We start from the raw sequence: 14,482 nt of genomic DNA, 5'->3' as shown, positions 1-14,482 counted from the left end.
AGAACAGTAAATGAGGATAGGACTTGGGGATACCATACCAACGTAAAGAAGGGTGATTAAATACTGCAATAATGAGCAACTGCCATCACCAGTACAAAAACAAAGTCATTATCCCTCTACAAAGGCAGTTGGCAAGATCCAACTGCAAACATCACCTTCAAAGTAGCAAAGAGAAGAGTCATATCAGAGGAGGACGAAGACTATGTGCAAACTGCATCAGAAGTTAACAGCTTAGCACGAGTACAGAAACGTTTACATATCTTCAATCTATATCGTCTAAGCCAGTGCTGTCTTAATAAAAATATGGAGAAATTAGAGAGAGAAAGAAAGCAGTTTAATTTTTTTTTAAATGGATGGCTTAAGAAAGTTACAAGAAACCATCACTTTACAGAAAAGGTGGTGAATGTTCAAAAAACTAACAGAATAACTGAAGGCATGATGAATAAGTAAGGCAATGGGCAAGATAAGGTATGTACAAGAAGCCCAGAAGGAAATGTAATGAAATTACTGAATAAATGACACATGCATAAAAATAATGTACGAACAACTAAAGAGAAGTAATAATAAGAATGTGTTTATCAGAGAGAATCAGCAGTTTATCCAATGTGTCATAAAACAGGAAGACCATGTGGACCAATTGTCATTACCTCTCACCAGAGTCTCTGCTTCTATACTACACCATGTCCTAATCACTTCAGACCTCGCTCTCACCACTGTTGGTTTACTGTAAAGTCACTACAGAAGTACCTGTTACTGTAGTTACACCTGCACATATACGCTCTGGTGACTGTGGTTACACCTGCACATACATGTAAACCCTTAAGTGAAGTACTGGCTCTTGTCCCTCTCAGGGGCATCAGTTTACCTGTGTTGTACCTCCAGACTAAGGTTTACACCTTCACAGACACTAAGGTATACACCTTCGTGTAAACGTGCTACCAGAGATGGCAACCACTACCTGGCCTTTTTCACTGCACCTACAGTAATCGGTTCACTGTTGTGCACTCTCATTTTGTACTTGCCTCTCCGCATTCAGACCTCCTCTTCAATGACCAACTTATTCTGAATGGTTCCTACTGAATCAATGCTTAATAACCTTTGAATAAGTTAATAAAATGTCCTTATTGAAGTCTGTTTGAATGACAGGCTAGGATAAATTTTGATTTGCTGAAAACTACTGCATGGCAGGACATGACAACAGTGTTAGTGACCCTAACATAACCTTAACAACAGGAGAGGACGTGAGGAATGGGAACCACTGCTGTCCTTTATGGAAGCATGACCACGGTGTTAATAACCCTCACATACCCTTAACAACAGGAGAGGGGGGCATTAGGAATGGGAAACACCAACGTCCTTGACAGAAGCATAACCATGGTGTTAATAACCCTCGCATACCCTTAACAATAGGACAGTGCATTAGGAATGGGAACCACTGCAGTCCTTGATTGAGGCAGATGACAAACAAGATTTGGAATGTGGCTCTAGGAATGTAAGCCCAGAAGTATCCTTAACAGGAGGAGAGGACAAAGACTGGACAATTACTGTGATCAGTAATGGAAGAGTTGGTGCAAAGAACTGGGCAGCCACTACTACCAGTAATGGGAGGAGCACACAGTGGGACTGATGACTGCCTGCAGGCTTGGATGTGCTATAACCAGTAAGTGGACAGGGAGGGATTATGGTGTTATTCTGTTTAAAGCAACATCTGAAGGGGAGGGTCAGTTTCTTTACCTCGGTTATAAGATATTGTCAGTGTGTACAGAAAGCCATCAAAATCTGCAAATGGAAAAATGATATTACAGAATTTGTGTCTTGGCGCCACATTTATACTTGTGCACTAGCAAAGACAGTGCTGCGTTCTTTACTAAAAGAAGAAAGCACTGATGAGCTGGGCACCTCCCTCTGCCTACAACTAGAAATCCTGTTAGCTGGGGACTGGATATTACTTGGTGTTCTTCTGGTTGCAAATGTCAGGATGGGAAACACAGACAACAGTATGTAGATTTACTTTTCCTTACCATCTGCTACTGCAGGTTGCAATGAGTAGTTCATGATTTTGGCAAATGTGAACAATTTTTGGGCTTAATTTCTCCAAGTCCTTTGGGTTTCTATTACCATGATGGGAAAAGAACCCAATTTCTAAGTCAAAATGTGATAAAGTGCATGAAATTAGTATTGTTTCAATCTTTGGTGTCAGCCAGAAGTGCTCTTTGCAGCACTCGCAATGTGCTCAGTAAATTACTCCTCCTGCAATTCATATGGAATTACATGCATTGGTAACATATAAAAAAAGAATTTACAATCGTGCTTAGATAAGACCCATTGCTCCTAACTGGAACTGTCTTGGTATCTTTTTTCCACATTGCCCTCATTTCTGCCTGCAAATCTTGGTATTTTATGACTTTGTCTCTCTCTGCACATAAGGTACTGTAGTCAATGGGTGTAGCAATTTCAATGATCAGTGCTACTTTTGTCTTCTTTTCATGAACTACTACATCTGTTTTTCTCGCATCTATTTTTTGAACTGTTGACAATGGGTGATCTCATGTGATATAAACTTCATTTTCTATAATGCTTTGTGGGTTTCAAATGCTTTTCAGTCACTTTAATATTATAACGTTAGCATACATATATACTTTATAACTGTGAGGCCATCTTCCTTACTTAGGAATTCCATGAGCTTAAGGTTCTGTGCAACCATCTCCTGATGTAATTCTAGAACCATCATCCTTACCTACTGACACTACGAGATCATAGTTCTGTACCATCACCTACCTGTGTAATTCTGGGGACCCCCTCCTTACCTACAGACCCCTTGTGATCACAAGTCTGTACCATTACCCACCTGTGTAGCTCTGGGTCCCTCTTCTTCCTACTGATACGTTCTCACAGCTCTGAGGCATCTTTCTTAACACCAAAAACATGTGATCATAGTTCTGTACATCAACTTCCTGGGAAGCTTGTGAAGCTTTGGGACCTTCCTCCTTACCTACAGACATCATGTGATCACAATTTTGTACTATCATCACACAGTATAGCTCTGGGAATTTCTTAACCTCCTGACACCATGTGATCACAGGTCTGTACCATCACCTCCCTGTATAGGCTTGAGACCTTCCTTACCTACTGACACCAAGTCATCATAGTTCTGTACTCTCACCTCTTTGTGTACCTCTGGAACCTTTCTCCTTAAATAACTACACCCTGTGATCACAATTCTGAAAAATGACTTACCTGTGTACTTCTGGGATGACCCTCCTTACCTACTGTCACAGTGTTCTCACAGTTCTACACTGTCACCGTCCTGTGAGTATCACCATCCTTACCTAGTGACACCATGTGATCATTGCTCTGAATCATCACCTTCCTGTATCACCATCCTTACCTAGTGACATCATGTGATCACTGTTCTACACATCACCTTCCTGTAACACCATCCTTACCTAGTGACACCATGTGATCATTGTTCTGAATCTTCACCTTCCTGTATCACCATCCTTACCTAGAGATACCATGTGACCATTGCTCAGAATCATCACCTTCCTGTATCACCATCCTTACCTAGTGACACCATGTGAACATTGTTCTGAATCATCACCTTCCTGTAATCATCCTTACCTAGTGACACCATGTGATCAAAGTTCTGCACCATCACCTCTCGATGTAGCTCTTTTTCTTCTTTGCTCAGCATCTGCCACTGTTCCATTGAAAAATCAACAGCAACATCATCAAAGGTTTCTGGTACCTGAAATAAGATCATAGTCTTAATTTCTACTTCAAAGAATCTACAGATAGACTACAACAATATTAAACAGAAAGAAACAAACAGTGATTTGTTGTATAGATTTCATAAACTAACAAACATTCCGTCCTTTTGCCAATGTCAAATCTGTTCCGCACTATACTTTGGCATACTACAGAGAATTTCTGGTCAATTGTTGCTAGCAATAAGCCTTCGCTCCACTCTAACACCAAACTCACACACAGTCAGGCACCCAACTGACTGACAAGTTGTATTTGATACAATCACTACCAAAGATGGAGTTTTTTTCTCTACACTTGAGGTATGAAAGTGAGGTACAGGTTAGTCACTAACAACAACAAACCTACTCCAATGTACACACACATATACCGAAGCATAAGACAACGCTGTCTCAGTCACCATCAGAGGCAGCTCTGTGCATCTGCACTCTACAAGGTACAGCTTGGTTACTGCCAGCGATAAATCTGTTCTCCCACACTCAAATGTAAGGACACTGACAACAGCACAGTCAGTAACAGATCAAACCTACCATTCACATCCTAATGTACAACAAACTGCCAAGGATGATTCAGACAGTATAATGATTAATGTAATGTAGCAATGTGGAATAATAACAGATACGATGCTTAATATGATACGCCATTCATATTTTGTATTACCATTTTTCCTGAAGTTTTGTCTTTACCTGCTGACTTGTTTACCTGCTGACTTGTTTATCCTATACAAGACGTATTGCTTGGAAGCTTCAGGTATGCATTATAATATCCTAGCGGTGGTAGAATCTCTACAGAAATACCTATCCATTCATTTAATAACAGAATTGACAGTGATCTAAGGTAGGTATTTTCTGCATGTCTCACGCTATTTCTACAGTTTTCCCGTTTCTATAAAATCATAGTTCGCAGATTGTATAATTGAACCTACTTCATTTCCTCACATTCTTCCCTTTTTTGACACAATAATTGTTATGGTATGTTTTGTCTTTTAACACAATAATGGTTATGGTGTGTTTTGTCTTTTAAAGTACAACATGAGACCTTATTGTGAGAACTGAGTCAGTCTTGTTTTTGTACAGCTTGAGTTTCAAACGTGAGTGAAGATGTTACACAAAGTAACTTTTGTAAATATCAAACTACATGACAAGTATAAATGTGCTGCACTTTTCTAAATGATTTAACATGCCATCGTGAAGGAATGGTAAAATAAGCATTATAATCGGAGACTAATCTTATTAAATCATTACCAGTGAGGTGAAACCTCCTGGTGTCTATCTGTAATGATTCAGTGAAATGAATTTCAAGCCCAGAGCCTGTACAGGCCAATTACGGACTCGCTTCAATCTCGGTCCTGTCGCATAGAGCAATTTAGTACATCAGAAGTCAAGTGAAGACTTGAACACTGATGAACTGTTTGCACATCTAATATCTTTTGGTAGAGTGCTCCATTATCCACCAGCTCTAGAAGACTTCCATTTTGAACATTCAGTAACCAGACTACTTGTTAAAGATTCTTGTATATAGACAAATGTTGCACAGATGGTTAACAACAAAACCAAAGTTGTTTACAATATTTTAAACAAAGTCCATTTTGAATTTCAACAGTTTGGGAAACTAGCAGGTCAACATGCAGTGAGAGACTGTCATGCTGGAGGTAACATGCTGTTAGAATTTAACATTTCACAGGAACTGTTTTGCCAAAGATAGTCTGCTGTTTGATAACAAATGGGGTAGTTAACCATTGCCCTTAAATCAAAAGATTTCCTTGTGCTAGTGTTTGGAGAAGGCCTTTCTGAAATCAGTGACAGATTCTGGACCCCTTAATTTATGTGGGAGTCTATTCCATAATTCTGGTCAGGTTAGAGCATGTTCTACAGTAGCTGCTTTATATGGAGGTGTCCTTAATGTGATAACTTTCTCCTTGGTGCTGCTTCTTCGGGAGTTAAACCGGATCTTGGATGGGAAGTTTCCATCAAAACGGTACACAAAATTTGTCTAGACGATTAGAAAAACTTAGACATGGCACAAAGGTAAATCCTGGGTACCTGCACTCTGCGCCATCTCTTCTGGCCTTGGTCCCCTTGGTTCCAAGGTAAATCCTGGGTACCCACACTCAGAATCAAGGGGACCGATGCCAGAAGAGATGGCACACAGGTAAATTCTGGGCATCTGCACTCGGAACCAAGGGGACCAACGCCAGAAATGGCACAAATATAAATCCTGGGTACCTGTACTCAGAACCAAGGGGACCGATGCCAGAGATGGTGCAAAGGTAAATCCTGGGTACCTGTACTCAGAACCAAGGGGACCGATGCCAGAGATGGTGCAAAGGTAAATCCTGGGTACCTGTACTCAGAACCAAGGGGACCGATGCCAGAGATGGTGCAAAGGTAAATCCTGGGTACCTGCACTCAGAACCAAGGGGACCGATGCCAGAGACAATGGAAAGGTAAATCCTGGGTACCTACACTCAGAACCAAGGGGGGCCGATGCTACAGATGAAGCAAAGGTAAATCATGGGTAGCTGTATTCAGAACCAAGAGGAATTAGGTTAGAGGGCTCAAAGTTAAATCCTGGGTATATGTAATCAGAAACAGGGGGAATGATGATTATGTGGTTATCGGTGACAAAATGTGGATGCGGGGGAATTTTGAGTTGTAAAAAGAATAACATCAGTTTTTTTTTTGATTAGATTACTACAATTAGCCCAGATTAGTGAAAGACTGCTGCTGTTTGCACTGGAGCTCAGACGGACATTTACTGGCTTGTAATAGAAGTGTGTTATCAGCATACTGTAGGATATTAAGGGATGGGAGGTCATCTGTAAGACATTAATAAATAATGAAAACAGAATGGGACCCAGATCTAAACCTTGTGGCACTATAGCATATAGGGAGCCAAGCGATGACATGAGGTTGTTAGTGGGTGCCAAGTGATGACATGAGGTTATTAGTGTGCACTGAAATGTTCTACTCTTCAGGGAACTTTGGAAGCCCCCAAAACTCTGCGTTCAAAATTAAGTATTCTGCATAAGAATATAGTAGTTAAAAGTTTCAAACATCATGACCATATCTACAAGTATTCACAAGATAGTAGAAAACCACAGAAGAGCCGACCAGCAGAATGCGAGCAATCCAAAGACACCAAGATTGTTAAAGTTAAGCGCTTTCCTCTCTATTACAAAGACTTCCTTAGAACAATATTGCACAAAAACCCAGCCAAACATATACCCACCCCTCAATTAACCATCAAAATTGCGCCAAAAAGTTTAAAGCAATATATACACAAATTACAGCAGTAAAAATACTGCATGTAGCAAATAACAAAACTAAATAAATGTTACCATAAAACATGCTATGCTTCCCTAAAATATGCTATGCTCCAAAATGGTGCATCTTACCTTCCATCACCCTAAGATATCAATAAATCTAATCCTAAACTGCTATGCAAACTTCAAAGATTCTTAGACCACCTGAAAGAATGTATCACCACATACGGCGATATCCACCCCAACCCAGGTCCTACCAAGGTCTCAGACTCCATCCCCTCCAAACTCGCCCGAATCTCTACTGGTTCCCTACTCATATTCCATCTCAACCTAAGAAGCTTAAATAACAAAGTTCACAACCTACACGCTATCTTAACTACCCATTCCCCTGACATTATGTGCCTATCGGAAACATGGCTAAAACCTTCCACTAAGGATGAAGATATACTCCCACCTGGGTATAATACCCTCAGGACTGACAGGAGAAATAAAAGGGGTGGGGGAATACTGTAATGTTTAGGAATACACTGAATATCATTATGAATTCATTACAATCTCCCAAAGTCTCTAATATAGAACTTATTGCTCTAAAGATATGCCTAAACACCCAAAAATCCATCAATCTTATAGTAATTTATATCCCACCAGGGAAGAACACAGAAAACTTAGAGCAAACTCTCAGCTGGCTAACCACCAACTACCCTCAAGAAACCATAGTACTCGGGGACTTCAATATTGACTGGTCTCACTGCTCTGCTCATATTAACCCCCATCCTATTAACTTACATGGTTTCTCCCAAAATATTTTATCTCCAACCAGAATCGGAAATGCTCAACAAAAAGACCCATCGACTGGATTCTAACCAATAAGGATCCACTCAATTATAGCACAGGAACCCTTCCCAATGACCTCAGTGACCACCTTATTACCTATATTAAACATAAATGCTCATCTACAAACCCCCCCTCATATAGACTAGTTAGAAACAAGAAGAAATTTAATGTATAACAATTCCTTGCAGAACTCAAGTCCTGTAACTGGTCCATCCTCAAAACCCTACCCCTACAGGAGAGTGTTGCTTACTTTAATGACACATTCCTTAACATACTTGACTCTCATGCCCCTATTCGGCAAATCAGATCCAAAGAAAGGATAGCACCTTGGCTAACTAGAGAAACTAAATCTAAAATCAAACTCCGAGACCAGGCCTGGGATAAATGGAGAGCTACTAAAACTCCCCTAGATTGCATTAAATTTCAGCAGCTTAGAAACTCTACTAAAACAGCCATTACTCAAGATAAAAAACAGTATTTCTGCCACCTCCAGGACAAACACCAGAATAACCCAAAGAAGTTCTGGGCTGGATTCAATAACCTCCTTCATCCTGGTACCACCCCCACCCCTGAGAAACTTATTGGGAAAGATCCAGTAGAAATAGCCAACGCCTTCAACTCCTTTTTTACAGAGACCATACAGTCCCTAGCTAGCCAGCTAACTACTACTTCCTCATCGCTCAATCACACTAATGACTCAGCTCCACTTTCCTTTAAATTAGAACCAGTATCTACCTACTATATCCGTTCCCTTTTAAAAAAACTAAAACCAACCACCCTAGCAGCGGATCACCTCCCAGCGGAATACCTACAAATTGCGTCAGACGCTATTGCCTATCCCATATCAATCTTGATTAACAGAACTATAAATGAAGCTACCATCCCATCTATTTGGAAAATCTCATATATCATCCCTCTTCATAAAGGAGGCACCTCCACGGAAACATCCAACTACAGACCGATAGCGATTCTGTCTCCAATAGCTAAAATCATGGAGCGGTGTGTTCACAAGCAACTCCTAAACTACCTAACCCTTAACAGTCTTTTGTCCAATTCCCAACATGGCTTTCGCCCCTATCATAGTACAACCACTGCCCTCCTCTCCTTTGTTGACTACAACCACCGCAACAATAAACTAATATCCTCTGCTCTCTTTCTTGACCTATCGAAAGCCTTCGACATGGTCAATCACCAGCTTCTGCTCCACACCCCTGGAAAGCCTACATCTTGACAACCTAGCCCTAAGTTGGTTCAATGCTTACCTCACTGGTAGGCAACAAACTGTCCAATGGCAAAACAGGCTGACCTGCTCCCCAACACCATTGGCGTCCCTCAGGGCTCTATACTTGGTCCCCTTCTCTTCTCAGTCTTCATTAATAATCTTCACTCAGTCATACCCAAAGCCACCTGCATCCAATATGCAGATGACTCCACCCTGATCTGTTCTGACGTCTCTCTCCCACAACTCCAAGCTAAAACCCAACACTGTTTTGCTAAAGTCGAAAAATGGTTCTCTGAATTGAAACTCATACTTAATCCAGCAAAAACCAAGCGGCTGCTATTTTTCCCCTCAGTATCCACTCCCCTAGGAAATGAACTTCCAATTCCTAACAATATGCCCTTCCATGTAGAATCCACCAATGGCACCATCATAGAGCCTGTCTCCCAACACCAAACTATTAGGTGTTACTATCGACCACAAGCTTAAATTCGACATACACATTAGCCAATCCATTAAGACAGTAAACAAAAAACTCGGGTCAATGTACCGTATAAAGAACTTTTTGACCCCCATGCCAAACTAACCACTGCTCGCACTCATCTCCTCTCCACCCTCCTGTACGCCTCCCCAATACTTTCCTCAATAAGCGTGAGCTTAACATGCTCACCGTTGCCTACAATCACATTGCCAGATTTATAACAGGAACACCTTACCGTACTCACCATTGCCTTAACCTAAAGAAACTTGGCTGGTTGGAACTGCCCAATCTTCTCAAACTCAACCAACTTACTGAAGCATTCAAAATAATTAACCAACCTGATAGAACCCCCTCTCTGAGCAAAATATTAACCCCCTACTCTAACCTAAACTGCCTTCGATCAGCAAATAGTGTTCAGATACAAACCATTAAATCTAAGAACTCGGGTGGAGATGCTCTCTATGCCAACTCCATAGGAAAACCTTGGAATTCCCTTCCAAACAACCTAAGACTTATGACCTCGCTTAATCAATTCAAAAATAATCTCAAAGAATTCCTAAGTCACACTGGTTATGTCCTTGTCCTAAACCAGGCTAAACCCGATAAACTAACTACCACCTTAGTCTCTTCACCTTTTTAGAGATTATAATCTCAACCTCTCGCCTTCTCAATGCAACCATGTTTTTAAACTAATCTCCTTCTCATATGAATGTTAAATAAGTAATATGTATTGCCTGCTGTCTTCTTTCATACTTATGTTAATACTATTTTCTCTGAATGTAAACGTATTGTTGTCCTCTCATTATGTTGGAGCTTTTCTCCCCGGGCCTCTACTGAAAAAGGACATGTATCCAGCTAGACTAGCCCGGTCAACAAATGTAAAATAAAATATTATAATATGTTAATAAATTGCTAAATAAAATCCGTGTAAACTTTACTAACCTAAAATTTGATCAAGTTTTAAAACACTAGCAATGTTTATAGTTTCATTGATTCCCCCTGCTCCTTTCCAAACTGGCTGACCTCAATATCTCTAACCCTACCCTGTCTTGGTTTTCTAGCTACCTCTCCAACTGGCAGCAATCCGTCAGACGGTTCTCTTCCTTCTCCTCCTTTCTCCCGTCAACATGAGTGCAGCCCAAGGATCCAGCCATGGGTGCAGCCCAAGGATCCAGCCATGGGTGCAGTACTTTTCAACACTTTCACCAACAGTCTCCATACCTTCTGCTCCCTCTCCACTCATATACAATGCGCTGATGACTACCTCTGACAATATCTCTGACCTCCACTCAATTTCAATGTCAAAAATTAGCTCAATCAACTCACACCCAATAAAAAAATTCCATTTCTGCCTAAATCCCTTTTTCATCATAAAACATCACTTACCATCTCATCAATTAACTACCCTATCAAACACTGAAAAACAAACTAAGCTACTGGATGGAATCATAGACGGCCAACTTAAATTTGATCTGCATATAGTAAACTATATAAAAAAGCCACATCAAAACCTTGGGCAGCTTTACAGAAATAAAAATACCTCACTAAAGATCAAACCTTCCCTTACTTATGCCCATCTCCTTCCCTCCCTCCTCTGTGTCTCCCTAATCTTAGCTAACCTACAATCCTCCCTTAAAGCCAAGCTTGAACTAACCTAGAACAAAGTTGTCAGGTTTACCACTAACCAACCTTACAATTCTCACCACTACTGCCTTTCTTTATGAACTTTTCACTGGCTAGAACTCCCCCATCTACTCTTACTCCTCCAACTGTCATGGATTCACTCCATCCATCACAACCCCCCCCCCCCCAAAATATTTTCCCTAATATCCCTATGCACCCCCTCCCACTCTCTGTGGAGCTCTGATCAGTTTCACTTACTCCACAATCCTAAAACAGTAATAGGACAACACTTGTATAGCTATTCAGTTGCCCTAACTTGGAAGAAACTTCCACATGGTTAAACGTACAGAAATATAAAATTTCACATCAGCAGTACAGATTCCTGAAACTGTAGCAAATTTAATAGTAGGTATAATAGGAAAGAGGGTTATGCAATGCATGGGCATAACCAGGAGTTCATCAGGTGTGCTTTAAGTAAGTTTTTGAACTGTGTAGTGGAAGAGGCAGAAGTCAGAGTAGGGGTAGGTTATTCCAGTTTCTAGCTATGTTATGAGAGAATAATGCTTTCCCTGCAGAATTGTTTGCCCTAGAGATACAGAGGAGTGACGGGTCATGGCTGGAAAGGGTACCTGGGTGAGAAAGCTAATTCAGCTGATTGAAAATCAGCTTGTCAAACCATATTGCCTCTCGCATGCTGAGACTGCAATCCAGTGAGGATTTTGAAATTTGCCCTTTCTCCACTGTAGTGCGATACAGGAGTTTAGGTAGCAGGGGGTGTTGGGGTGCAAGGAGGGTTGCCACCCTGCAAAATCACTAGTTTAGTGTTTTTTGATGGTTTAGATATAGTTATGCTATCCATATTAGGAAGAATATCTCAACGGATTCAAGAGATCAGATGTTTAGTAAGTGGCATTTCTCAACCACCTTAGGACAGACGATGCAGATGGGAATTTACAGACTGACCCCGTAATCAGCTGAAAATGGGCCCAGAATAGCTCTAGCATTCCCTACTCTGCAGACCTTTACTAATGGAATGCATCAAACAAGGACTGCTTCTGTAATGTCCTGTTTGTGAAAGAGCCAACAGCTATCTACAAAAGGATGTACTACTTGGGGTGGGGGTGTTACATATCTGGGGATGTTACCCCACCAAATTTGGGCCATGCTCAAAAACTGATTTGGAAGAATTCTATTACATCTCTGGTTTTCTGGTAAAGGAAAATATCTAACAGGCGATTGGTATATAGCAAAAGGGATGGCATTATTTTTGTTTTCTTGTTAGCTGGGTAAACTTGCTAGGCACATGTGCAACCAACACCATTTCTGGATGAACTATGTGAAAAGGGTACTAGATAGTTTACACCCATACCATTTTTTATACCTCATTTTAAATAACCACTGCCACTTATGGTAGCATGACATTTGTGTGTGTGTGTGTGTGTGGGGGTCCTTTAGTAAATAAAATTAAACAGCACATGAATGGGCAAGACGTTGCAGGCAAAGACTGACAGACAAGATACACAGCAGTGGGGACATTAACCTGCATGTGGGCAAGCAAGTCTGTATATACTTTAGACGTACTAACCAGGTGAAAACGTTGATGCACAATTTGTTATTCATATTTACAAGCACATGTTCCTAACCAAATCAACATGTGGACGAGTAGGTTGCTTAACCTTTTCACTAACATTTACTGTTCACAGGAGAAGGTCAGTCACTACATAAACAACTTCCTACCTTTGCACTACATCAGTAGTGCACAAATGCCAAACTATATTCTCACAACACTGGTAAATTTGTCTGGCAGCTGGTTTTGCTGGTGGAAATGCTTTTTTATACTGGGGCTCTTTAATCATGCCGCTCAGCTTAAAAGTGAACTTTAACCTCAGTGACATCATGATAGTGAAAAGGTATAAAATGAGTCCATAGACTTTAGTGGGCAGTCACATGCAGAGTGGAGCGCCCAGTAAAGTCTACGGACACAGTGACCGCTCTGCCTGCAGTGAGGTCAGGATGGACCACACAGAATTTTTGGCCATGGTGTAATAAAAAGTTTATAACGTATTAAAAATAGGCCAAAATAAATACCAAATCAGAGCAACGCAAACGCATCGAGTCACTTAACTCACTAGATGCCGCTATGTGCCTATGACCATGACAAATCATTTCAATGATTAAATTCTTAATTTTTAACTTTAAAAATATACGTTTTTCTGTTTCACTTACAGAAATGCACTCTCAACGAGTCTATCATATTTACAATTTTACATAATAAATTTCTAGCAAAATCCCACTCAATTAACTGGGTTATACTTCATCCAAAAGCCTGTTATCTCCGATTTTTCGGTACTTACATATTACCGCAACCACATCCTGTACAGGAAAAACGGCTGCTTACTAAGCCGTAGTCTTGCCGGTCGGTGTAGTCAAATGTTTGTAACGATGACAGTGCAACACTCCTTACGACTTTCTACCAGATAAATATATTTAGTTTTTTTCTGTTTTTCTTGAGGGTAGTCGGATAGAGAAAGATAAGTGTGAGGGTCATAACACCCTAACGACTTCATGCTACTTGTTTCAAACAACAACTTTTGAAATCCATGACATCAGTTACACAGACATTTACATTTCTGTATAGAAAGGTGGCTCGTCAGTTCCCAAATTTGCTGGTGAAATCCCAGTCTGTTATCCTTCAAGACATTTGTGACTGCAAACCTTTTTTTGCACCAAGTTTGTAAAGCCGCTGTTCGATTTTTCCCCTGCCATTTTTGCCTTTCTGTGTAATTGTTTAACAAAGCAGATAGGAACTGTCTGTAACAACTTTATGAGCCAGAAATGAAATCACTGGCTAAAATCATTTACAGAAGAGCTTTTGAAATGGATTACAGTTGAGTAAGACACATACATACATATTCTGATATCGCCTGCTAAAATTACAGCATCAGGTAGTGACATTTGGATTTGGATACTGTGATAATTTATGATATTTCTGCATGTACCTGTATTTTGCTTTACAACCTCTACGCATAGTTCAAGCGGCGACAGAAAACAGCTGTAAAACAACAAACAACTCACTGTTTATTAAGACATGAGCTATTTCACTAAACCATAATGATAGTTTAGTGACACACACTTTCCAAAAACAGTTTTACTACATATTTCAGCAGAAGAATGGCTCGTAATGAGCCGCTTCACCTGCTCCGAATGTGCTGCGATAATATGCAAGTACTGATTTTTCAATAAAATCATTTCAAACTGTAAAACTGATTTATACACACTCACCATTTTTAAATCA

General features: G+C 40.4%; 1 protein-coding gene across 1 annotated transcript in view; it reads right to left on the bottom strand.

Annotated features, from left to right (window-relative positions):
- LOC122815972 (zinc finger protein 845-like) overlaps window positions 1-14,482 on the bottom strand; it is a 368,367-nt gene that overhangs the window by 340,415 nt on the left and 13,470 nt on the right. The window contains exon 2 of the mRNA XM_044088856.1: window positions 3,622-3,748. Coding sequence (XP_043944791.1) covers window positions 3,622-3,748 — 127 coding nt within the window. The remainder of the gene's footprint in view (window positions 1-3,621; window positions 3,749-14,482) is intronic.

Source organism: Protopterus annectens, chromosome 11.part0, assembly GCF_019279795.1.
Source record: "Protopterus annectens isolate FY-2018-M chromosome 11.part0, PAN1.0, whole genome shotgun sequence".
NCBI classification, from domain to species: Eukaryota; Metazoa; Chordata; order Ceratodontiformes; family Protopteridae; genus Protopterus; species Protopterus annectens.
Note: the sequence above shows the minus strand (reverse complement) of the source record. Positions and strands in the feature narration are given on the sequence as shown.